The sequence below is a fragment of the Acanthopagrus latus genome, chromosome 4 (assembly GCF_904848185.1).
Source record: "Acanthopagrus latus isolate v.2019 chromosome 4, fAcaLat1.1, whole genome shotgun sequence".
In the NCBI taxonomy this organism is placed as follows: domain Eukaryota; kingdom Metazoa; phylum Chordata; class Actinopteri; order Spariformes; family Sparidae; genus Acanthopagrus; species Acanthopagrus latus.
Window position 1 is genome coordinate 6,067,762 of NC_051042.1, and position 27,940 is coordinate 6,095,701.

Here is a 27,940-nt window from a genome sequence, read left to right on the forward strand (position 1 = left end):
CAACAATAAAAAACTTCTGCACAGTGAAGTCTGTTAGCTCGGCACACAAACACACTTGACTCTTCCTCGTGTCATTTTTTTGCGTCACCTGTTGGTGTTCGGTCAGAAGAACATGAAAGCCGAGCACTTGATTCAGACGGGCCTGAGAAACCTTCAGTCATTTTTAATTACGGTTTAATTACTCCAGCATGGACTTGCTCCAGTCAAGCCCCCTTCTCACCAACTCAGGTGTGTCACTGCCTGTCACCTGGAATACTAGCAGCACAAAGGATAATGTGGTGTGGTTTATCACTTGATTGATTTTTATGAGCCTACATTAATAATCTACCAGACACAGCCATTGACTTCCATTCAGCATTTAATTTCTGTAAAATCAATCAGTAGACTGCTTTAGTTGGTTGTGTTGATGTTACATGAGCAGTGTAAGTTAATGTGCTTCTTCTAATCATTCTGCACAGGCGGGTAGTGACCAGTTACTCCATTACATGTGATGGGTAACTTTGAGTAAACTGTGCTTTCCACTTGGCATACTTTTCCTGTTAGACAAGTATATTGTTTGATGAGAAATTGCTGTTTTTGCAGTTCTTATATTCATTATTTTTTTTACATTGATGCACATTCTGGTAAGAGGCCGGTGGTCAACTGGTCCCAGGTCTGCTGAAGCCTTGTTATCCCAGTAATGCTAATTGTCAATAATGACGTATCATTTTTGATGACCAATTTAACTTATTCTTGAGAATTTTTTTTTTTTAATGTAGAGGTACTCTTACACAGCTTTACCCACCTCTGTCAGTCTGCACCAGAGCTCAAAGAATTGATGAGAACATGAATGATTGGAAACTGGTGGCTACATCTAACAGTCCAACACCCAGTAGATTGCTCTGCGGAATGGTTTACTGGGATGTAAAGTGCACGTTATAAGGGCTACGACCAGAAACTGATCTGTCATTTCAGTCCTACAAGTGGCGTCAAAATCACCAATGTAGATCCTTTTCAAAGTTTATGAAAAAACCCAAAGCAATAACAATAATCTTGTTATCTGTCATGTGGTTTGAAATGTGTGTCTGGATGCGAAACAGAAGAAGCTGCCAGTAAGTGAGGAGAATTCCTCTGTGATGGATGACGACCGTGTGATTGTTGTTTGTGTTGAAGTGAACCTTGGTGGTGACATTAGATGGGAGATCTTCTGTGTTTCCTGGACTTTACTGCTCGTCAACTCTCAGCTCTGAAGACACACATTGTTGTTGAAATGATGGATGAACTGTATCAATAATGAGTTCAGGACAGAAACGGGACGGTTGGCTCTCACTTTCCCACAGCTCAGATTTCAGGAAACCGACATCCTCTCTTCTCTTCTGTCTCTTCTGCCCCCCTCTCTGTCAGTCTTTATTACCTCTCGGCTCACTCTCTCTTTTCTCACCCTCGCTGGCGCTCTACATATTTTGGTCTGATCTCATGTTCCACACCCTCGCCACCACTTCCCAGTCATTAGTAGTTAGAGAAGCAGAGAGACTTGAGTCGTGCGAGTGAGTTGACAACATGCTTCAGAAGTAGGCACATGTCTATGTGCCACTGCAGGCCTCGTAAACTCATTACTGTCAGTACACGTGAAAGAAAAACAATTCTTCAGATGTATTATTCACCTCCACTCCCTTAAACTTACCTTGGCTCATCCCTCTGCCGGTTAATCAGAGTGGTAGATCTAGCTCTACTAGATATTAGATATTTATTGATGTGTTTATTTTCAGGTAATGCTTCTCTAATTGTTTTAGGCTCGTTGTGTGAAGTTTGAAGAGGCTAAGAAGACTAGACTAACTAGACTGTTGTTGAGTAATGTCCCGATCAAGTGGCCCCAGTTCTAGATTCCAAATTTCTGTCTGAGTTTCTTATATCTCTTTCAACCAGTCCCAGATGTCTTGGGCGGTGCAAAGATCAGGATGTGGCAGCAAAGGATCTTGTTCTGGTGGATTATTTGCATGTGGGGAGACCTAGCATTAAAATTGCAAAATCCCAGCAAAGGAAAACGTAAAAGTGGTGAGCTTGTTTAGGTTTGTACCTAAACGTCTTGGTTAATGTTATGGTACCTTGCCATGTTTAGCATGTATGTTGCTGCCAGTGGTCATATCAGGCTCCGGTCCCTGTCACACCAGGCTTGATGGGCGTCTATGGCTCTTGTTTGCTGGTGTGTCCTGCGCTGTCGGCCCTTTGCAGCAGCTGTTCGACCTCTCCTAAACAAGTGGACTCAGCGGCGGAGCCTGTAGTTGTCTCCTGTTTTCTCCTCACTTTTCACCTCCTCCTCTTTGCCAGTGTGACTTGTAACTTTTTATCTGACATATTCTCAGTGAGGAGTGGAAAGTATGAGGTGTGAGAAAACACAGCTTATCACGCCATCGGTTTGACCTCAGTCTTCTCATTTTCCCACTGCTTGGTGGTATGTAGAGGTATTTCCTCTCATGCAGGCGCACAACGTACAAGCTCGCTGGCCATTGGCTGTAGTCTTTGCGGTGCATTCAAGTGCAGATCTTTGACTGCGGCAACGCAACAGTCTGCTGTCGTCACCACTGGATCTTTGATCCAGTGTGGTGCGTCTATGCCGGCCACCCACAGTCCACATCCGGTGAGTCAGACTACCCCGATCTCGATCCAAGTCTTAAGTATTGGGTGTCTGCTGATAAAGAGTATTGAAGATATTTCTTTTTTTATTTCATGTTGTTTCGTCACTGCTTTCTTTGAACAGTTTTCATCTCTGCCCTGGTCTGAAACTAATGAGTTAATCTGCTTGAATTACGAATACGAAATTACATCTGCAAGAGATTCTGGGTTTTTTAGACCATTGGTATTTAGAAGTTTAAAAGAAATCCAACAATGATGCTTTGCCACCCCTTTAGATTTTGACAAGTGACATAGCTGGACATTTTACAGTTGCAGTTGATGATGGAATGCAGTCCCGGGTGTCAGAGGAGAGTGACACATCTGTCTGTCTCAATGAGGTGTGAAGGACAGCAGTGCTGCTTCATCAGCAGGGTGAGGTGGGAGAAACAAAGCAGCGTTCAGCAGAGAGAGGATATGAAGGATTGGTTTAGGACATCTCTAGTTCTGTTGTTAGATCAGGGAATGTTGTTATTGTTTTCATTCCTCACAGTCATAGTTGTCACGACCACTTTAAAGAATCATCTGAGGATATAAAACTACTTTCAGACACTCAAAGCACCAATAAGCTGCTCTGAGGAAAATATGTCCTGTGTTAGCAAATCTGCTGGTGCCGTCATTCCACAAAGTAAAGTCCTGGTTCTGGAGCGGTTAGCACAGTCTACACATGTGCGCTCTGAGGAAGCATTTGCATGTATTAACTGCAATTTTCACAAAACCCCAAAACCAAGATGTTAAAGACGCTGACTGCAGCGTTGGCATCCTGTGCTCCTCGTTTTCCATTGACCCAAATTAGCGTCAAACATGGCCGTTCACCAGAGAGTTAAATACAGGGAGAGGTTACAGTAGGACGCTGTGCCATATCCTCATGTTACAGTCAATTTACTGCAAAGTCTGGAGAGAAAGTTGACCTCCATCAACCAGTCACTGTGGACGGCCTCCTTGGTATGACCCAAAGCTGGTTTCCTATACTTCTCCAAAGGAAATTGTGTAACAGTGTCAAAGTGTAAGTGAGGTCTTCAGATGGAGAGCGACAGAACAGAGCTCCACAATCATCCATAATCATCTGGGACTTTAAATGCTGTTTTATCTAATGCTCACCAATCAACAGATGAACTAGTCGCACCTGGTGTAGCCTTCGCAGAGTCAAACGAGCCAGAGGATTGTAACTTTCTGCCTTTCTGAGTCAAGAAAGGTCAAGGCTGCTCTCAGAGCTGCAGCGTTGCCTCCAGGCCGAAGGTGAACTATTTCTGTTGGCCGCTGCAGAGTTGTGTTACACATTGATACATTCAGGGCCAAAGAATGGTGACCTGTAATTATGTGTGTTTGTGGAGCATGTTGGTGCTCGTATGGCACGTTCACTGCCACATCGATCAGCTGACCCCTTTGTTCCTTCCATGGTGCAGCTGGGGCTACAACTTCTTCAGCTGCAGGTCATGTCCACTGAATGCATCTGAAAGTACTGTGGAAACAACCTTCATCCGTGTCATAACGAAACTGTGTACTTCAGTCAACATGTAACAAGGAGTGGGACAGATAGTAGTACCCTGAATTAGGTTGTTCTTATTGACATCTGTCTTGTTTTGTTGATGATGAAGTCAAGAATGGTCATTTTGATTGTGGCATATAAATGCTACGTCTCAACCAGGCACACAGTCACTCCTGTATATCCACACTGAGCAGAGTTAGGGATGATAATTGCTAAGATTTCTTTGCTAGGAATTACTTTATCAATTCTCTTTATGAGCCCAATTCTTTTTTTGATTCCCATGTTATCTCCTGCCTGTGTGGCGCTGATGTTATTACAGCAGGATATCTGTCTTTGGTCGAGGACGGCTGCTGGCGGAAGCAGTCGAAGGGAAGAGCACCAAACATACAGCGTTCCACAAAATGTTGTCCCATGTTGCTTTTTCTGATTCAGTTCTAAACATCTGCCCAGTGCTGTCTTTAATGTAGTGTCTGTCAGGGTGGGAATTTCACCCTGACTCTTGGCCTTGATGCCCCATGGAAAAAAAAAAAAAAAGTCATTGTATGACCACAGTGGCCTTTGTGCCCCTGGCCCTGTCCAAGTTCCATGTAAAAAGCGCCTGTGCAGCGTAGTGGGCTTGCCTTGAATTACAGCCACCCGAGTGCACAGTTGTCTCTGATCATCACATCGATGATCTCATGTGAAAGCCTGAGCCTCTCAAACAGTAGCAGCATCTCAAAACAGAAGAACAACACTACAACCTACAGCACAGGTTAAACAAGCAAGCTAAGCCGGTTTTGATATGATACGTAACTGACTTAGGATTTAGTTCGGTAAAGTTGGAAATACATTCACTGATTCAAACTTCCTGGATCAACTCATAAGCGAAACATTGTTAAAACACGAACGACGACTCTTCAGTACTGTAGTAAGGTAGACAACGAGGTACAACCATATTTTCATCAAAACGAGCAGTCATCTGGGCTGAACAGCAACATTGGCCTCTATGGTCATCTCTGTGAGACGAGGGCGCAGGGACCGTCTACAAAGTGCAACGCCGAAAAGAGATACTACAAAAAATATTCAATAACTTCACTATTATTCGCTGTAGTGCCACCAAAATCACTCCACACATCAGTGGTCTCCTGCTGGTTATTCTACTGTTTGTTTGGAAAACAGGTGCTTTGCCATAATTTTGAGGAATTTCTATGAGGAGAAATATTCAATAACTTCACTCAACTCTAATATTCAGTGTAGTGTCACCAAAATCACCAAACCCTAACGCCCCAGTCCTCACAAGTGAAATGTAGCTGCTCAATGTTTCTTTTTACTCTTCGCTATGACTTATTGTAGTTTCCTGTCATGTAGGTGCCCCTGTCAGAAAAGCATTCCTTGCACATTGATTAGAGGGAATTGATTGACTTGGAGGCATATGATTCTGATGGATTGAACAACTTTGAACTGTTCTGACCCAGCTCAGTTTATTATGGGAAAAAAAAAAAAAACAGCCGGGAGGAAAGTCAGATCATGGAACTGCTCAAGCCGCAGACAGCATACTGCTGTTCATCAGCCTGTGCGACCCCCCCCCAGACTACAAATCAAACGCTTGTTCTCAACACATCTTCAGAAGCTCTGAACACTAAACTTTTTTACTGTAATTTCTGCAGGCGTTGTTTTATTAACTGTCTTTTATCTTCTTTTATGCTGCATGTGACAAATCAAAGCACATTCTTCATGAAGTTTCAGTGTTGGTGTTCACGAGCAGCCCAGGCCCGTCCCTTTTTCTTTTTACAGTTGGTTTTACGACTGCTTTTCCTGCACGTGTTTTATGTCTGCAGTGTAATTTCCTCCGTAACAGTGGGGTGGGTGGGGTGGGGGGGGGGGGGTTGGGCCTGTTTGTGAAACCCTATTAAAAGGAGGGAAGTGAGTCTCTGTGTGGTATGTATACTGCATGACATAGTCTGGCTCCGCAGGCCTTATCTGAGTCTTTATCTGCACTGCCATAATTAGCACCTTCCTTCCCACATATGTCACAGATGGACACCAGTTTACTCTGCACATTCTCTTGCAATCACACCCTTTTGTTAGAGTATTGCAAAGTACCTTCAAATAAAAAATATCAGAAAACAACAGTCAGCAATTAAATCCTCCAACCACTTTATTGTCTAGAGATGGAATCAGAGAGATTATTATTTGGCACCAGCTGAAGTTGTTGCCACGCACACAGACAAGGTGTGGAAACATGAGCTCTGAGCACTTTACATTAAAGAGTTGTACTATTACAACGGCCAAACATGTTTTATGAATGTCATAAAACTAGTAAATACCAGATGACACACCTGTCTTTATGTTGTTCACCTGAGACGAGAACCTGAAGGGCTGAGCACATGTAACAGCTTCTCAATTATGAACACACCCAGTAGAGCTGACCAGCTGATCAATGATGCATTGTGTTATTTTCATACCTTAATTTAAAGATTGATAAGAGTGTATCCAAATAACATTCCTGGTTTATAACACGTAACGTTATTGCCTCAACTGGCTGTTACTTGTCAGTTTTATTTCTATATACTACACTTTATTTGATGAAATTGGAAAACACGTTCTTGTTTGCATGAACTTTGACTTAGATAGTGTGTTAGTTTACAGAAATGGTTCTGGTAGATAACTGTGAATGTTAAGCTGTGAGCAGATGGTGACAGAGGACGATTATGGTTAGAGAAAATGGAAGTAAATGCTGCTTTAGGGGTGATTGTCATCAGCTGTAAACCTCATCAAGTCAAAGATCTGAACTGTGGCTTTCATCAGCACTTGATTGCAAACATAATTTACAGAACCAAAGTGTTCAAAAGTGAGAAGCAGTGTGATCCTGTGACATACAGCCAATAAAAAAGTAACACAGCAGCTAAATTTAGCACCGGAGCTGTCAGATTCACAGGTCAACCCGCAGAAACGTGTAGAGCAGACGTGAGAGTTGTCGGTTCAGTGCCAGCTCACACACCTGACTGTAACTGTGGCTGAAGGCCTAATAAAAGCCACCACAACATTATGAGCCCTGAACACTGGAGCTCAGCCCTGATGACACACACAGCTTTGCAGAAAGATGACTTCACAGAAAGCTGACCAAACTTGATCCTTCACTCGTCTGCAACAATGGCAGCTATTGAAGAGTGTGAGTCACATGGTTGAACCTCTCCTTGGTTTCCTGTCGGAGGGAACCTCCAAACACGCCAACACCACGTTCAGAGTAAAGAGTGCAAAGAGTGGTGTTTTCTTCTAATTGTTCTATATCATCAATAAACTTAGTCAATTTCTTAGCGTCTACGTGTCACCTCAGCTCTACTTCAGATTGTGGGCAGCTGTAACTCAGGTGGCACAGCGGGTCGTCTAGTAATCTGAAGCTTGCTGGTTCAAATCCTGGCTCCTCCTAGCTGCATGTCGAAGTGTCCTTGAGCAAGATACTGAACCCCAGATTGCTTTGATGTTGTAAAGATTCTTTACTTATGTTTAGGGGTGGGAATCATTGCCATTGTCGATTCTGCCTATCAATCCAATTCCTTATCAATGCTCGTGTTGATTCCTGAGAAGTTAATTGAGTGGCAAAGGAAAAAATATAGTCTAAATGAATTAGTTTGTCCACTTGCGTACGAGTGCTAACTTAGCAGCTAACTTGCTGCCTCGCTGAAGGTCTGAGTCGTTGCAGAGAGTGTGACGCAAATGTACTGCGATGCAAAATTTCAGAAAAAACGTAAAATCTTGTGCAGGCAGGGAAATGAGAGAATCCTTAAGAGGAATTGTTGGAGGCGTAGAATTCCGATGGAATTGGTCAGTTGGAACCGGTTCTGAGTCTGAACTGGTTCTCGATTCCCACCCCTAGTGATGTTGTAAAGAAAGCAGCAAATGTTTGCCATTTTTTCTTGAAAATGACTGCCATATCTTTCTTTTGACTAGTCTAATACAACAAACCATTGTTTCTCTGTTTCCCTCACACTACCCTTCACTACACCACTGACGTATTTGCAGATAAGGTCAAACACTACACTTTAGTGAACTCTAATAGCATCTGACCCAAGTTTTACTTCCTCAAACCAAGAACATGTTTGCTGTTGTTTTTACATATTCGGAATTCATCAAATTCCAGCTTCAGTGTTTGTCGATAGCTGAGATTGTGTCAGTCCTGTTCTGCTATGTTGGGAAAAGTCCCCTCAAACAGATTCCAGGTCAGATTACGTGAGTTTCATAATCTCTGACCATTCAGGTGATGTGAGTGGTTTCAGCCTCAGTTGTTTGAGGAGCTGAGGTGAAGCCGCTGCAGGTTTCCTCCAGCACAAACCTCCAGCTTATCTAATTCAAACCTCTTTAGTTCCTGTGTGGACACACGTGCATCTGCTCTCACTCTGCTGATTCTGTCTTTTTGCTGGAGGATGCTCTCGGCAGCAGGGCGTCTGTGCGCGTTTGCTACTTTGAAGAAGTTGTTGCTGCACGATGTGAGCGATGGCGTCAGTGCGGTGAGAGTGTTGCACTTCTGTAAGTGTGTGCGCAAACAGAATACTTTGTTGAGCTGAATGAAGTGAAGCCATTGTGATCATGTTCACTTTGTAAAGTTTTATCACAGTTGGCCTCTCACCAGCAGCTCAGAGCAAGATGTACTGATGTAGAAACACGTAGGCTTCAAGAATGAAAAGTTTAAATGTTATCTAAAGAGATGTTTTAGTGCGACACAAGAGAAACATTCACTCAAACGTTTCTCGTACAACAGCTCTGTTTCGGTGAGGGTGGTTTCAGTGGCCAGACTCATGTTAATTGTCCTGTAGTTGACATACCTGCATAATCCAGACCTGTGATATGAGCATGTGAGTGGATTTAGATTCAACAGGAGCAGTATGATGGGATTACCTTGATGACATGTTGGAGGTGTCACCATGAAGAAGATGGTTGTTTTATTATTCCATTCCATAAATCAGTAAGTCAATTAAAGAAAGTTAGTTATCAAGTGTTTTGATAAATTATTATCATGAGGGCTTTTTTCAGGCAAAAATGTCAAACATTTGCTGCTTCTAGCTTCTAAAATGCAAAGATTTCCCGCCTTTATTTGTCATTTATGATATTAAATAAAGTATCTTTGGATTTTGGACTGTTAGTTAGACAATCTGAAGACGTCACTTTGGGTCCAGGGAACTGCAATGAGCATCTTTTACATGTGCTTTTCTTGTTCATCCTTAGTTTAAAAGGAAATGTGTTGTCCACAACTTTGACCTGCTGCACAATAAAGCATTATTTTTCCCAGTGCCATACATTGAGACATAATAAGTTTAGCTGTTGAAGTAATAAGTAGCTCTCTACTCTTTTTCTTTCAAATTAAGATCCTTAGGATTAACAATAAGTAAAATTAAAGCACCTCAGAGTCTAAAGCCCTATTCGCACGGGACTAGTATTACCTGGGGACCTCATGTGATTTAGAAATCACCCCACCACGTCTGTGTTTCGTGCGGCGCATTCACACGGGATAAGTGAAGTCTGTGTTTTAACTCGAATTTACTGACATTATCCCCTGAATATGATGTCAAGGCTCTGCGTAAACTATGTAAATCACAGAGATGCTGATTTGCACAGGACTAATACTATCACATGACCTCTGTGTTTGGCGAATTATGGTAGGTAATTTGAGGTGGAATTCTTACTTTACAAATTACGGACATGGCAGATTCACACGGGATTAGGATCACAGACGACCTCTGCAATTATTACGAATTACTAGAGGTCCCCAGGTAATGCTACTCCTGTGCAAATAGAGCTCAAGGCTTTTGTTTTCAAACTAGTTGTGCTTCTGTATCACGCATTCACTCTGTATGCTCAGGGTTAGTTTTAGGTCTCTTGTTGGCTTTTAAAGGATTTCAGATTTTGTCTCTGTATTAGGAAATGAATGTGTACAAACTAGGAAAAAATAAAGTAAAAACCGATTCTTAACTTACTTCAGGAATAATCTATGGCTCTGACAAATTCCCAAGGCACACCTTGACTGGGACCCGCTGGTCTAAAGAACTTTGTTCAGTCCATGTGACTCATCACTGTGACTCCCTCCAGCTTCACACAGTCTCCTTATTAAAGTGAAGCAAATACACAAGATGAAGTTCACCTATGACAACACTTCTTTGTAATAACGTCACCGATCCGCCAGAGATTTGTCAACAAGTTTTAAATGAAAACTAGTCGGACCGGCCCGTTGATCTGTTTCCTGTCGACAGGAGCTGCCCATTTTATTTCTCTGCCAGATCAGCTGCATTTGTGGGTTACATCACTTGTTGTTGACACCACAATTGGTTCTTCTTCCAGAGCCCTGGATGCTTAGTTTGTTGTCATTTCATATCTAATATTCTTGATTTCCCACTTGTTTAAAACTCAAATTGATGTATTATTGATCATTTATGCGTCTGACAGCGATACATTTGCATCCCTAGTTCCAATCCATCTACCTGCCAGTCTCCTCATGTCATCCATTCAAGGTTAATGTCTGTATATCTATCAGCAATGAAGGAATGGAGGTTGTTGTTAAAGGGAGTATTTTTGTGATTGGTAAGATTTTGCAGTGATTTCCCAGATGACATGTCCATTAGTTGATTGTCCCCATGTGATGGTAAACAGAGATGCAGCCCTGCGCGGCCCGGTGCCGTCCTGCGTGGCCCGGTGCCGTCCTGCGCGGCCCGGTGCCGTCCTGCGCGGCCCGGTGCCGTCCTGCGCGGCCCGGTGCCGTCCTGCGTGGCCCGGTGCCGTCCTGCAGGGCCACAACTCTAAATCCCCCCTCCCTATCCTTTAAGCAGCGAGCTGACCATCTGTTCCCGGCCCTAACAACACACACACACACACACACACAGTACAGGTACAAGCACAAACAGACAGCACACTCAGTCTATACCTGCCTTTGGTTATGTGTTTATGGATTCAGCTTAGATTGAATGCCTCAGGGGAGGGTAACAAGGTGATGTGTGAGTTTTCCTGTGTGTGTGTCTGTCTGTCTGTCTGTCTGTCTGCGTGTGTCTGTGTGCGTGTGTGCCTGTGTGGCTCACAGTCATATCAGAGCTGCTGAGGCGACACATGGCTGAGAGCTTGGATATGGGGCGACAGGAAATGACCAGGAGTGCAGCATTTTATCATTTCCCTGCTGGAGTCCTTTGTGATCCACTCTGCACGTTACATGTCCCCGTTCCATTTCCTGTTTTCACTTTTTTTCTGTTGTGGTCACGCTGCTCATACAGTTTGAAAGCAGGTGAGGAATATGATTGGTTTTCCTCTTTGTGCTTTCTATTATTAAGATAAATTTTGAAACATGATCATGCTTTTGAATACAAAGAGAAGCACGGTGAGTTATGTTGCATTGCACGTAAAGTTTCTTCTCAAATGGAGAAAGTATATTTTTTATTAACAAAGTACAGATAAAGAAAGGAACATTAAAACAATATGATTTCTAAAAACAGAGGATGGATTTTTCTGTCTTTCCAGATGTAAACGCTCCAGTAACACTTACCAAGATTTTAGCCAGCGCCCCCTTGCATCGAAGCCAATTTCGCAATCAATTTTCATACACTCACACAGAAACTGCATGTATGTATTCAAGATTTTATTTCTTTTAAGTCAAAAATATCTCACCGAATGAAAACTGAAGAAATAAACAAGTGATGAAAATACAATATGAATAAGGCATTGTGCAAACATATTATCTCTCAGCCCCAGCAAGTGCCATGTCTTGCTTATCTATCGTCAGCCCCTATGCAAAACGACCTCCATCTCCTTCCATGTTGCCATGTGGCTATTGTGCTCCCGGCTATCCTCATGAACCTTCAGCAAAGTGGCTTGCATTTTTCCAGTCCTTTTTTTAAAAATGTTATGTTCAGTTCAGTTTTTCCTTTTCCTCGGTGTGTTACATACTGTAGGTTCTTGTGTTTGTAAGAGATCCTGAGCGTTAAAACAATCAAAGTCTGCAACAACAGAAGCTTCTCTCTCCCTAGATGATTACAGTTTGCAGCTCTAATATGACAACGCTGACATGAGACATTGTAATGGACACTCATTGGCTTTTTATAGCGAAACGGTTGTCAGATTACACAGTAATAACAACAATCAGCATTTGTATTGATTGCAGGATGTTTTTCAGTTATCGATTTGAACAAAGATAAAAGAAAGATCTGATGTTTCTTTAGGCACTCACAGTTTGGTACAGATGCTCTTCAGTCACATATGGAAGAATCTATTTTACAAAATGCAGAGACACTAATTCTCCACATATTTGAGCTCTTCTCACTCTTTGATCAATAGGTGCGTCTGTAGTGACAGTTAGCGGTTCCTTTTTCTACCTGCACGAAAAAGCCACAGCTGATATCAACAAGTTGAACCTCACTTATCTGCTTTTATCTTAGGTAGAAGTTGACGAGAACATGAAACCAAATTACGCCCGACACATGATGACTCCTGGAATGTCTTGAACAAGTCAGACTGATGAAACACGAGCGACTGTACGACTGTCCGGGTTAAACAGACACCGACTGAATCAACGAAGGCTTGATTCATATCAACGTAGACTCTTTCTGACTGATAACATGATCTACAAACTGCCCTGTAGACTTCTGTCTCATCAGTATTCAAGGTGTCAAATTCTTGTGTGTTGCATTGATCGCTCCATAATAATTTTCCTTCAGATGTGGTTTACAAAACTACTGATAGTGAAGAAGTCAGAGAGAAGCAGCTCAGTCATCAAACACATCCTTCTTCTCTCTCTCTGGCCTCTCTTCACCCCATGATGTCCCTCTGCTGTGTATTAAAGAGGGACCTTGTGAATGGCGTGATTGTGTATTCAGAGGAGAGGATGGCAGCTGCAGCCTCAGCATTGGCCAGAGCTTATGTGTGTGCTTGGGAGTGTGTATGTGTGTTAATGGTAATCCGGTGGATCCTGATGACTTACCCTTTATCCTTTATGAGTGTGCATGTCGGCCAGCAGCAGAATAATTTGGCCCTTCGGTAGATTGCATAATAGCACATGAAGTCTTTGTGTCATAATCTGACAAATTTCGTAATCGGGCAGATTGCAGAGGGCGCCGGCCTGGTTTGAGACTGATTGAATGGTTGGTGAACTCTTGGATCAAATGAACTGTATCATCCCTGCTTGTGCTCTCGTGTTATTTAGCTTCACACGTTGGGCTGCAACTAGTGATTACTTTCATTGTTGGTCAATCTAACAATTATTTTCTTAATTAATCAGTTAGTTGTGTGGTCTTTAAAGGCTGATAATAATAATAATAAACAAAAATGTTGATCAGTGCTTACCTAAGCCCTTGATGATGTCCTTAGCTGTTTGTTTTGTCCACAACCCAAAGATATTCTGTTTAACGTCATAGAGGCGCAAACCATAAACTTTCATACAGAGAATTTTGGATCTGTTTTCTGAAAAAATTACTAAATCTGATGAAGTTATTATGAAAATCGTTGTAGATCACTGACAACTGATCAGTGAATCCTTGCAGCTACAGTCTAAGAAGAAATTTTAACGAGATGGTTTTAATGTGTTTTATTTCCTTTCGATTTAGCAAGTTTGTGGGTTTGAAGAATCTAACAACTGTTCTCAAACAAAAATAATAATCGAAGTAGTATAAGTGAGAAATCAAGGACATTTAGTGGACATAATAATGACAACAAATCAATAAATCATTGCAGCTTTATTGATATGTAATCTGTGTTGACTGTTTCTCTGTTTAGCTTGAAAAAATAGATATTTTTAGTATTCAGTGTACTGATCAGTCTCTCCTGTTCTTCTCCACAGTGGTGATGTCTTGACTCGTGGCCTCTCCAGCCCAGTGAAGGACGTGTCAGTGCCGGGCTGCTGCTAATGGGAACTCCTGCTCCGCCATGAGTGCTCGAGATGGCGTTGGTGGCATGGGCACCCTGGGCCGGCGGCAGCGTTTCGAGAACTCAGAGTTCACCGTGCGCATCTACCCGGGCGCCCTGGCCGAGGGCACCATCTACTGCCCAATCAGTGCCCGAAAGACCACCACAGCCGCTGAGGCCATCGAACGTGTCATCGAACGCCTGCACCTGGACCGCACCAGGTGTTATGTTCTGGCTGAGGTGAAGGAGTTTGGTGGGGAAGAATGGATTCTGAACCCCTGCGACTGCCCCGTGCAGAGGATGATGCTCTGGCCACGCGTGGCCCTAGAGCACCGCGCGTTGTCTGGTGCCGAGGATTACCGCTTCCTCCTGAGGCAGAAGAACCTGGACGGCTCAATCCACTATGGAGGCAGCCTCCAGATGTGGCTGCAGGTGACGGAGGAGCGCAGGCGCATGCAGGAGCGCGGACTGCTGCCACAGCCTGATTCGCAGGGGGACCATGCAGATCTGTGCCACCTGCCGGAGCTCAACGAGCGCTCGCTGCTGGACAACCTGCGCTCGCGCTTCCGCCAGGAAAAGATCTACACTTATGTTGGGAGCATCCTCATCGTTATTAATCCCTTCAAGTTCCTGCCCATCTACAACCCCAAGTATGTGAAGATGTATGATAATCATACACTGGGAGATTTGGAGCCACATATTTACGCTGTGGCGGATGTGGCGTACCACGCCATGCTGCAGAGGGAGAGCAATCAGTGCATCGTTATATCTGGGGAGAGCGGCTCTGGGAAGACGCAAAGCACAAACTTTCTCATTCATCATCTGACGGCTCTCAGCCAGAAGGGATTCGCCAGCGGAGTGGAGCAGATTATCTTGGGGGCGGGGCCAGTACTAGAGGTAAGATAAAACACATTTTAATTTGCTGACCTGTCAGAGACTGGAGACTTGACCTGAAGCTGGACCCACGGTCAGTTAACAGAAGTGACGACTTGACACTGTTAAACCCTGAAACCGTAAAGAATAAAACACCACAGAGACAGACAGCCTTGAAACGTGAAAGACTTGTCCTTAAATGGCAACTCCACCAATTTTACGCCTTGTTGTGTGTTTACAGGGCATGAAAACATTAGTATAATACCTTTTGTGGCTCCAGAGGAAGCTGAATGTGATCTTCAGTGATTGTAACAAGGAAGTTATTGCTCTCAGTGATGTCACTCGGTGGATAAATTGCACTGAGTGACATCACTGCAGGAAGTGTATTGGATTACATGCAGCTTCCTCTGGAGCTACTAAAGGTTTTATACTACACACATGCTGTTCACACTTTAATGTGGAAGGTTGGTGGGATTACCTTTCAAGCATTTGGACTTGATCTGTTGTGAGCACAAGGTTTTAATTCATGTCATCAGAATAGCTTTATGTTGAAATGTAGCTGCATCTTACTGAAAATTAGAAATGCTCTTATTTTATGAATAACACTTTGTCTCGGCTGTCTGTTGAGGCTTTGAGAATTGGGTCGGCTGATGCGCAGAGATTCCCTCAGCCTTGATTTGAGACCTGACTTGGATTTGCCTCCACAAACTGACAGCTCTTGCTCATGAAGCCGCCGTGTTTACGCTGTTTTTTTATTGACCAGCAGATATTCAGGTCGCGTCGATATGCGTGGGCCGGAACTTCCCATTCGGATTCATGTTGGCCCGTACGCATGGATTTATTACTGCTGCTGTATTTAACACTTGCCGTGAATGAGATTCTGTGCGGCTCTCGCATCAGTTACACAACTGTCTGTGGCTGTGTCAGCCCCCATACAGAGGTTTATTGCACTTTCAGTCCAGCTGTGTGGAGATTATGCAGCACACAGAGCAGCTCTCTATCAGCACACAGCTTGTGGCCTATCACTGATTACAGTTGTAGATTCTTGTTTTTGTGATTACGACCATTTTTCCCCTGCACAGTGGAAAGATTGTCTCAAGGTAGAACTCGCGGAGGCCCAGCGCAATGTTTGGAAGGAAACTGGGTGTTTTCGTATCACTCAAGACATTCCACTCATATTCCTCTTCCTCTTCAGGGACTTGTCACTTCAGTGCACGCCAGTCTATAGTCTTTGACACGCTCATAACCGCACATTGTTCTGGTGTTTGTCTTCAGCATCAACTGAATTCATACACACATAACACCCTGAAACTGTGTGCACAATGCTGCCAGTCATGGCTGCTTTTTGTATTTCATAAGGCTCACTGGCAGCTCACCTGACCACCAGCTGTTTACACTTGATTCTCTCACAAAGTACAGGGCAGTGCTCAGAAATGCGTACATTTCTTCTGGTGTTTCTTCATGTGGGTGTAGTCAGCGCCCCGACTGATCAAACCTGTTCCTTATCTTAAACAGTTGTATTTCGATTCATTTCAGTTCCTCATATGGTGAAATAAAAATGATTCCGTCATTCGCAGCGTCAATGTCAAGTTAAAAAATGGCAGCCGACAAGCCAAGTTCAAAGGTAACCATCAAGTCAACAAGTAGCTCCGCACGCCGTTTTATTGCCTTTGGTTTAGCAAACGCGGTTCTCAGGAATGCCATTCATCGGTGTGTCTCCGGGGTTAATGTGTAAGCATATTGGGTTAATCCTCGACGCAGCAACACGAGTGAGTAGGTTTGAGTGCAGAGGAGCAGCCTTTAATTGTTTGCACAGTAAGATTGCGTATCTGCCTGCCGGTGATTGATGCCAGGAGGAGAGCTGCCCTGCTACTGCAGAGAGATAGAGGAGGAGTAGGAGGGGGAGGAGGAAGAGCAGCTAGCATTACCTCACATCTTCATCCTCATTTCGACTTAGGTAGCCGAAGAAACATGGGAGGATTTCTATAATTATGTGTAGTCAAATGTAGTCACAGGATCTTGTCACTGACAGGACGTTCAATGTCATGGTGACAGTAAAAAGTATTGAGCTCCGCCGAAGTTAATGTTCCATCGTGTTAATGTAAAGAGCACTGAGTTTAACCTTGACCTCTAACGCTGGTTTCAAGAGAGGAACTACTTTACACATCAGAGTCAGTTTACAGCTTCTGGAAGAGGGTCTGTTGTGTCTCCACAGACAGCTGGGGAACATCTGATAAGCTGAATCAAGTGATGTCACTTTCAGTTGCACGTAATACTTTACTAAATTGTTACACTAAATACCAGGGCCTCTTTACTTCAGGTTTAGTGCCTTGCTTTAGGTTTCATACACAGGCCGGTCCATCACACATTAATAACTGATATCAAAGACCGGGACGGTGATCAGCCTTCACCATCATGTTAAACCATCCTACAGCACAACAAAGCAGACAGATTCTCTGCTGACTGTCAGCGGCAGGCTGAAGTCACCCTGAGGCCTGAACTATATAGAGAGAGTTTTTTTTTTTTTTTCTTTTAACTCCAGATAGAAGGTATCAGTTACAAGAGGTCCTGGTCTTCTTGGAAACCAGCCAGCAGCTGCAGGGACATGTTAAGATCCTGACAAGCCCTGTCGCTTCAAGAGCTTCAATTAATACAACTCAGCTGCAAGGAGATGAAAACACGAAGTGGAAGATAAACAGGGCGAATTTCAGTGTTGTGGTTGAACACGCATCTTTATCTACATTTAAGGGCATTAGAGAAGTGACAGCTTTGATTTTAGGGTGGGAGATGGAAGAATACACTTCAAGACCATTTGGACTTCAACTGACCCTGAACGAAGGTAAAAACAAGCATACGTGAAATATGACAAATACTTTGCGTAACGCTGGTTTCGAGCTTATCTGCTGTCCATCATGCCGGCCTGTTTACCTTCTTGTGCCAGATATGACTGAAATTGACATTACACCATAAATTCCTGTGCCCACAGACCCCCACACTGGAATTTACTGTTTGAAGAGTCTGAGTGTCTTAATCTTCTTTGGTCTCCAGGCCAACAAGACTCTGGCCCTCCTCAATGCAGCAACGCTATAGAACAGAAACTTAAGTACTTTTGCACTTTGAATATCTGCATTTTAACGACTCACAGTTCGATATGATCATGGCAGACGGTTATGAAGGATTACTATTAAAGCCCATTTGCTGTGTGTTTCCCTGCCTGCTTCTCCATTTGTTTAACCGTGCTCAGCAGTAATGACAGGTTTGTGTCTTGTCTGACAAGAGTTCACTGAGTTTGGCCACGAAGACGCTCACCTTGTCTTTTCTGAAAGCCTTCTCTGACGTATCTACAGAGACCAGACAACTGTTGGATCAGAAACGTATAGATGAAAAATGCATCTTGGAGGATTTTGAGATGGCTCCTTGGTCTACTTTGTTTATTTTTACTTTTCTTCTACTAGCTAATGATCAGGTGGTCTTTAACTACCACCCAGGCTTAACATCCAGGTGTCGGCCTGTCAGGTCTTTGGGTTTTCAGGTGTCCACCTGACAGTGAAGAATGATAGGCAGGGTATGAAGGCCCGAGCAGGTATGATAATGTCCCGGTACCTTTATGGTTAACTGAACTGATCCGTCCACAGTTTATTCAGATCGTCATGTATATCTCTACAGTGTCTGCTGTAACACATAAAGAGTATTTATAATCATTTAACATAAACATATATTTTAAGAATGTTACTACATCAGCCTACCCTCACAAAGATGTCACCTGGGACATTTTCCTCGTCACATCTGAAAATGTTGAAATTAGTAGAAGTAAACGGCTTCAAAACAGCAACCAAATCCTGAGCTTGTGTGTTCAGGCTGAATTCTTAATGTAATGTTTTTATACTGCTTCAGTCTGTCACTTTACATTGTATCTGCCTCTTTAAGCAAACATAAATCAATAATAGATAAAAAAAAAAAAGAATGACTTTATTATTTACCTGTGATTGGACATTTCTGCATGTGAACGTTAAATTTGAATTGTGAAAATGAAAGAATGTCACGTGATCTGGACATTTCTTGAAACGTTATGCTTTTTTTTTTCCACATGTGGAAAGTAAACATGATTATTTTTATGGAATTGAACTAATTAGGAACTGGGTTCACGTCATGTGATGGTTCTAATAGAAGGCGATCATGGATCACTATTTTTTAGGAGTATCTGTTCCTGGTTCAACATCGTCTCTGACGCTGATGAAAACAAAGACAGCTCACAGGAAACACGCTCATTTGTTTTTACATGTGAGCGATGTGACAGCTTAATATGAGCTCAGCTGTTCTCTGCTGTCCCCGGGGTGAGGAGGGAGCGTCTGGGATGACCTCACGCTGCTCACTGTGACAGCACATCATCAGGATCTGCTCTCTCAGACAGGGGGACGAGTGTCGTAGTGCATTAGTGCAGGAGCACTGATAATGGTGTGTGTTAGTGGTGGTAGGGTGTTTGAGGGGCACTTTAATGCTCTCTGAGCTGCAGGGCTCTGCTGCTGCTGCTGCCATCAAAGGACATGAAAACACACACTCACATGTGCACCTACATGAGGCAAGAAGACTTGAGTGTTTAAATCATTGCACTTAATGAATACAGCTCCAACAGGGCTGCAACTAATGATTATTTTCATCAGGTCAGACATCTAAAGCAACTCCTTAGAAAACACAAAGACTTCTTTGTCTCTCTCTTCCAAAGGGCTGTGACTGTGTCCTGTAGTTTGTTTTTAATGTGCAGCACATCTGGGGAAAACACTCTGATTACAAACTCCAGTCTGGTTAGTTTTGATTACCTACAAGTATTCATATTCAGCGCATGTGAAGGACCTGCAGAGCTCGTTGGCCCGGTGAGCGCCTGAGCTCCTGTTGTGCTCCTCCTCGTTCCCAGCCAACAGAAACACTCCCAGTGTGAGTCAACCCAGGTCAGCAGTTTCACCTCTCAGCATCTCCTTCACCGCTGCCTCAATACACGCCGAAAAGCACACACACTTGCTCATTTAATACCATCTCCCCAGAGCCCCCACTAATACTGAGGAGGATTAGTGTGCATTACGGGATCTCCCCCTCGACTGGGCGGGGTCAGGCGAGATTTACTGTGCCCTGAAAGTGTTGTTTTCCTCAGGCTGGACTGGAGAAAGAGACGAGATGAGAGAGACGGGGAATGATGGAGCACCGTTCATGTGAGCCAGTGTAGAGTTACAGCGCTGTGTGTGTTTTATTGAGGTGAACCAGGGTAGAGAGGGTGATACTAGCTTGTGTTCATGCTCACACAATGGGCTCGGCCTGTAGGTTTATTAACATGCAGATTATCTTTACTGCGCTATAAAGGGTGTGAATATTATGGAGTCAAAACACACAGTAGCGAGTCACACAAGTAATATACCGCAGAGTTGTTTGTGTTGAGACCTGAGATTGGCGGTGTAGTTGAAAGGTGGAGTTATATCAGTTTTTGGGCACCTGGCCTCCTCACCATGGTTTGTGAGGATTACATAATGAGCCATATGTTTAGAGCTGTTTGCTCAGGGTCATCCCACATGATGGAGGGAGGCGGAGCTGTCACGGACACTAGTGGTAGCTCAGAAAAGATATTTTGGCTTATTGTATGTGTGTTTTTTTATGTTTAAAACCATCTGAAATCAATCTGGATACAATGTGGATGTGAACCAGCAGATGTGGGCTGCCAGTCTGAACATCGCCTCCATTGGTTATTGAATAAATCAAGTCAGCCAGTAAGTCAGCTGAGGTCGTGACCACAGAACCAAGCTGGACTCTGTTCCGCTGCAGCTTCTGTAACTCACTCTGCAAACTCTCATTCAGCATTTCTTTAAACGGTCTTGCTGAAGAAATTAAGCACATTTGTAGCGCTTAAGTTTTATATTCAAAGACAAATTTGCGTCGCTGCAGCACTTATAGACGTCCAAATATTCGTGAATTCAGGGAAGTTAAAGATGATGGTGTGAGCACAACACTGCAGCTGATGATTTAACTGTAATCCCAGTTTAAAAAACCTCAGCACTGTTTGGGTGAAATGTAAAATCCAGAATTATTCTGGGAAATAGTTTCATTCAAGGTCATAAATAGAGTAATACTATACTGTCCTCTCATAAACACAGAGTGGATCATAGAGCTGCAGTGCTTAGACGACTAATTGATTCGCTAAGAATAAATCACCAAATCAGTTGATCAGTTTATTTTTAATGAAAAAATGGCAGAAATGTCTGTTTTCAGTCTCTCAAATATGGAGTTTTCCGGCATTTCTCTGTCTTACATCAAATGAAACTAAATATCTTTTGGCTTTTGACTTTTGAATCAATGAATGCAGAAAAAAAAAGGCTGATAAATCAGTAACGAGAGTGGCTGTTAACGCTACAGATTGTTAGGCTGAGATCATTTGTTTGTCTTAATGATTCAGCCATCTGCGATTGTACTTGAGTGCATAAGATAATAAAGATCGATAGATCACCTGAAGGATGGATGAATTATGTTCCATACCTCATCCAGGCGATCATGTTCTTCCTCTGTTCTCTGTAACCCTCATAACTGTCATTAGTCAGACTCATAAAACATATAAACCTCAGGAAATGAATCAATCACTCTGTCCTTTATTCACCTTCCAATGTGGAATGTAGCCAGTGGAACAAACGTCAGTGGACCTTGAAACCTGACTTGTAAGATATTGCATGAAACATTATGGTGTGAGGGATGTGGTAGGACTGCTGTGGTCATGTGGTCGCACATGAGATGTCACAGAATCTACATTCAACTAGAAAGAAGCTGAATGGAACATTAATTGTAAGAGCATAAGTGATTTTAGTAGCAAAATTGAAATGATGCTGGGTCCAAAAAGTTCTCTCTTCTGTCCATAGAAAGTGAAGATGGGTCCATCAGTCCACAGTGCATACAGATAGATAACTGGCAGATATGTTCAATCAGTGCAGTCAGCTGTTCTCACTCCATTTGCATTGGAAAAAGTTTATCCTGTATGATGAAGCAGACGGAGGACGAGGCAGCAGAAGTTACATCTGAATGTTTGGAGAGACATTAAATGATGCCTGACTGATGAGACCAATAAATATAAACGTGTATAAGAGCTGTAACTATTGCTCCATGTAAATTCCCACAACTACGATGAGTTACTGTTGAATTAAAGCAGACTCAGGTCCTTTTAAAGCAGGTGTTTCTGTACTCTAGTCACATTAAACATAGAATAACCAACAAGCACCAGCTGCAGACTGAAGATGAGGAACGCCAACATCTCCAGCTGTTACCTCTCACTGTTTATCTCTGTACCCTGGTGCCAAGCGCTTTTTTCGAGGCTGTATAAATGAAGACTGGTACCACTGGCTGGGAGAGAGGAGTACAGACTGTTCCTGCTTTGTCAACCATCAGGCAGACGGCTGAGTGTTGATGCAGCTTCTCACTGTGGCTGAACAGCTCGAGGTCAGAGGTCACACTGAGGTTTGCTGGAGCCACATCAGTCTCACAGGGTTCGGAGTGTGCAGAGTGTCTGACGTCTCACTGAGGGTGGATTCTGTTTTGACAAAAAATATTCATGACAGCAAATATACTACAGTTGGACCTTTCAGAATTTTGTCGAGGATGGGGGAAGATAAACCAGTCAGTCTCTGCAGAGCTGGAATCAATTCTATCCTTTTATAATGGATTAAATGCCTCAGTCATTTTTTCCAGTTAAAAGTAGTGACAAATTAGCAAACAGTCTCCGTCTCCAAGAGACAAAACAGCTTCAGGTTTTGGAGGTTTGTGAGAATTTGAAGATGTCATTAGATGTGTTTCTATAACATCACTTACACACTGTAAGAGCTTTCTGCTTCATGTCATTGTTCTTGTTCTTGTTCCTCCTCACTTTCTCTTTCTCTCTCTCCTCATCCTCCTCCTTCTTAGAAGAAGCGGTTACTTAGATGGACACAATGCTACTTTAGCTCCGTGTATTTGTGATGGAAACATTCAAACAGTATTCAGAGATATTCAGCAGATTTATCTGTGTCGAATATGATTATTAGTTCCGGCCCTACATCTGCTCAGATATATGTCATCTGGAGATTTGATTTGCCAATAAGAGAACATCTCTCACAGTTTCAGTCTGAGTCTGCTGAGTCTCGTGTGTCTCGTTACTCTCTGAGCCAACGAGTCAGTCGTCAGCAGCAGATATCAGCAGCAGCCCCACAATGTGCCTGTTTGTGCCCCTCACAGGCTCTTTATTTATGCTGGGGTACGCCAGAGTTTGCAGGTGCTTCATCAGCAACACACACACACACACACACACACACACACACACACACACACACACACACACACACACACACACACACACACACACACACACACACACACACACACACACACACACCACAGTCAGCACTTGCTGTCAGACTCAACCAGCTGCCCTACTGCCCTGACTACACCTGCAGCAGTGTGTCACATAGAGACGACTAGACAGAAAAGTCTTTATTCTTTGTGACGCAAACGTCCAATCACAGACGACCTGCTCTGTGGTCACCTGGAGCTCATCTGTGTTGTTGAAAAGTGTCATGAAGTAACTTATGTTGTGTTTTACTTCAGCATTTTCTGATGAAATCCTGTAGAGCTAAAGCTGTCAATCACTCTGTGGGTCCATTAACTTACACAAATACACAAAGGGCGTTTGTCACTATTTTTCAAAATTTTACCGGCCTCATGATTGATTAGATAATTTTTTAAAAGAAAGAAGAAAGAAAAAGTTCTGAATTAAAATCTGTGTCTGCTGTTTCTCTTGGATGACAGAACAGACTGAGAGACAAACACTCTCTGTCCTCCCTCCTGTTTCTGGTCCATCTGCTGCCGGCCAGATGTCGTCTCTCCCTCTCATCCTCCCTCAGAAACCCTCCTGTGATGTTTGTGAAGGAGGAAGTTGTTCAGGACTTTCTTTTAAAAACCTCTTTGTGGATGCTCAGTCTCCTCCCTCTGTTCTCCTCCTGGAGGAGTATCAACAACAGAAAGACAAGAAGAGAATGTCTCAGTTTGATGTGCTTTCGTACCAAAGACGATCACAGAGACAGGCTCTGAGACACCAGCAGTTAAACACCACCTCTTGAACTCACAGTATGTTCCCGCTGCAGACTTTCCATCCTCATGATTTTGAGTATCAGTGAAGTCTGTTACATAAACACTGACAGTACTCCTCACTGTGAGTTACATAAAGCCTCGCAGGTGACCTGTGTGTGTGTGTGTGTGTGGTCATCGTGTGCCTCTCATATTGTCCAGATGTGGCGTAATTAAACCCCAGCGTGAACAGTTCTCACATCTGGAAGGGAGCTGAAAACATGATGTCACCCTGGAGCATCAGCATTAGCATTTACATTTCCATTAGGAAAGATAAGATCAGACATTTGTACCCTGTCACTGAAGAGCAGGTATCAGCAGCCACCATCGTCGTCCGCCCTGGTCTCTGTCCGTCGCTTTCTCTGTTGGCCCATAACTACAATCATGGCTTGTGTTTGTCCACCAGCCCATCCCACCGACCAGATAAGTGTCACTGCCTCGCTAAGAATAAAACGATGTGCTCTGGGAAAGTTGGCTGTGGATGTGTGAGTGACTCATTAACTGTCCAGAACAATGGTTTCAGAAGAGGCGGTGCGGTGTGTTTAGTCAGTGTGGAGATGTGGGTCCCTTCTGTCGTAAAGCTTTTAACAGCCGCTGTCGTCCAAACACGACTCTGACCTCGGATCATTTAAGGACCCTGACAGGATCATGTTCTACAAACAGTGACTATTGTATTTACATGATGTAAGTAATGTGAGTTTTGGGGAAATACACTTTGGCCCTATTTTTTCGGACTTATTTTAGGGTGTAAATTATGGCAGCAACTAACAATGTGTCAGTCAGATTTTTCGTCTGTCTGATGTCAGAAAATGGTGAAAAATGTAATCCATTATTTCCCAAAGACTAAGATGGTGTCATCAACTCTCTTGTTTTGACCTTGGGCTCCTGTCAAATGAGGAACTCTTCTTGAACAATTCTAAAACCTACATAATATATTATTTCTTTAAGGTTTGCATTTATAGGACAGTTCACATCAGTAGAAACAGGTTAGATATGGAGGCGTGGATACTCAAACATTAGGTCCATATATCTGTTTTACTTCATCTCAGAGGTTCTGCACCGTGTTTGCACAACACAACACAAAGTCCAGCAGTTTCCCTTGAAGGTCCCTGTGTTAGTGATGTGGATGTAATCAGTGACGTGAGACTCAGATCGCAGAGTGACTGATGTGGACGACTTGTTACGATACAAGATGTCTCCTTCCAGAGAGTCTCAGTCAGGACGGAGACATAAACAGTTTCAAATGAAAAACAAAGCAATCACATAAAAGCAGTTACATAAGTTAGGGCACAAAAAAACACATGAAGGCAACACAAGAGACAGACAAACAACCAGTAACCATCCACCTCGAGTCAAAGATTATGTAAAGCAGCGTTACAACATCACACTTCTTGTGATTGGATGGCAGCACACATACACACACGAGAGACTCGCAGTCACAGAAATATATAAATTACTTATCGCTGTAGTTCGATCTGGATCTGGACCTTGGCCAGACCTCTACCACCTCCAGGGTAATTTACCGTTTTCCTCTCATGTAGCAGCCTTGAGCACCTTCTGCACTACCACTACTGTAGACCAGCAACTTCCATACAACTTGAACGATACCAATATTTGATAGCATGGGGGAAAATTGAGGGGATAAAACTTAATATTTTTATTAAATGATAAACATAATGAGGTTTGTTTACTGTCTGACACACCTGCAGACTTTAGCGAGGACTAAGAGTTCATCATGTATCACTCAGTTTCACACTTCTTCAGTATTCGAGAGCTGCTGGGGGTGACGCATCAGCAAAAGGCGGCACAGAAGCCAGCTGATGTGAGCAAGTCAGGTTGCTAAATATTAGAAATGTTGTAATAGCAGGGAGTATTGAGGATATTGAGACAGAAAGTTAAAGTGATTGTTTGTTTAGCAGGTGGTAGACTGGCTGTGTGATGGTGCAGTGAGGTAATTTGCTAATGGCTTACTTAACACTACATTGAAGTGTGCTGAGGTCATCAGGGAGGCAGCTTCAGATTAGATCATTAACCACTTAATTACAACCAGAGTCTCACAAAGAACCTCCCTGTTTGTCTGATGTGTATGTTTTAAGACAGATAAGAGTGTATTTAGGTGTGCAAGCTCAGTGCAACACATCTGTGTGTTGTGTGAGACGGAGGACTGAGGAGAATATTCTCTGACCGACAGGATTGGACCGAGTCCCGATGTTTGTGTCTCTCAGATCTAACTAATTGGATTGACCTCCTTTCTGCTCTGACCACATGGCTCAGCTTCAGTGTGTTGATTGTGCTAAGTCACTCCCCTCACCTGCCTGCATCGTCCCTGTTGCCTCAGCGTATGTAACACAGTGTTAGCCTAGCAGCGGCAGGCTAATGCCTGACATGTGGCCTACATATGGGCGTGTAACTGATGAGACCACCTGTTCGGACTTTGCTCCAACATGGTGGTTTGCTCTGTGGAGGAGAAGAGCTTTACTGATATGACCTGGGTGTTGGCTAATGACAGAGAGGTCACAGTGCACATGCTCACGCTCACAAATTCATCTGTCAGCTGGCAAGGTGTCTTTTAGCTAAATGCTTTTGGCCACTAAGAGGTACGAGGAGAACTAAATGTGTAAACAGTAAATAAAGTCCATCTCTATTTTGTGATAATCACATTTTTCACAATTTCTGATAAACTAAACACCTATGAAGTCCAATAAAACATTTCAAAAGCCAAATGGATTATCTCACAAACACACTGTCGTGATGCTTGAAGCTGTTAATCAATATTTTCTGACTTATCGTAGTAGATGTTTCAATGAAAATGTGAAAAACAGTGTGAATCTGCAGCTCCCCTCGGTTTAAACTTAATCTTACTGTTGTGGTTCTCCACATGTACACAGGTATTTGTTAACATGCAGGTTTTTCTCTGTGCTTTGGCCTTTCGTAGAAACCTAAAAGACATTTTAGGTCACTGAAAACGGACCGTGTGGAACAAAGGGTGGAGATGTTCGGAAACTCCGTTTTCAGTGTTTACGTCTGGACAGGCAGAAGCTGATATATTTGGAAACGATGACACAGACACACATGTGAGCCTCTGAAAAATGTGAACTTGGAGTGTGTGTGTGTGTGTGTGTGTGTGTTATAATATTGTGGGGTACTTGAGTGTGTACACTGACGGGCTGATCGTCTGTATGTGGAAGACACAGACTGGCATTGACAACACAGCTCGCAAAAACAGCTTCTGGTTGTACCCTTTTTAACTGAACTCTCTGTATATTGTATTTGTATTTATAAACCTGTTTTGAATTCATGGTATTATTTTTGTATTTCTTCATATTATATCTTTTTACTCAACATCATTGTAAATGAGGGCAAACTCTCTAGGTAATAGAAATAGTCAAAGTAAGCAGGTAGGCAACATTAAAGAGTCAGTTATAATAAAATATTATACTCTGCACCCGAACAAACACCCGCAGTAAATGTTCTGCTTCTTGTTTACACCGGCAGACACACGTGCAGTCCAGTGTGCGTGATTAGTTTTCAGGTGTGTTAGTACGGACAGAGATTCATTTGTGAAATGCAGATCACTTTTGTTCATGTAACCTCGGACTTATATTGTTGTTTCTGCACCAAACGGCCGACAAACATGAACAGAATGAAGATCATGGAGATATTTCTTGCTGTAGTTGGTTGAGACCAGAGCAGAGCTAAAACAGTATTTACCAGAACATGACAATTATCAGAATGAATGATGTATTTGCTGGATGTGTGGTGAAAGGTGATGATTCATCAACGTTGTGTTCAGTTAAATCTGTTATCACAGGTTTAAATGAGGCAGCCACAGCTGAGATCAAAGAAGTGCCAGTTTTCTTCCCAGGTGTGTCACAGGTGCGTTTTGTGCTGGACGAGCAGATAAATTCATCAGAAACCTTTATCACCGACCGCACAAGCAGCTGAAAGTCAAAC

The 27,940-nt window shown here is 43.1% G+C and overlaps 1 protein-coding gene across 19 annotated transcripts in view; it reads left to right on the plus strand.

Annotated features, from left to right (window-relative positions):
• Positions 1-27,940, plus strand: part of myo9aa (myosin IXAa) — a 110,107-nt gene that overhangs the window by 15,699 nt on the left and 66,468 nt on the right. For 17 of the 19 annotated variants that reach the window (XM_037094696.1, XM_037094694.1, XM_037094709.1 and 14 more), the window contains exon 2: positions 13,926-14,887. In XM_037094696.1, coding sequence (XP_036950591.1) covers positions 14,012-14,887 — 876 coding nt within the window. In that variant the 5' untranslated portion in view covers positions 13,926-14,011. Of the gene's footprint in view, positions 1-8,925; positions 9,081-13,925; positions 14,888-27,940 lie in introns of those variants that run through there. The other 2 variants (XM_037094691.1, XM_037094702.1) reach the window with 2 other exon arrangements.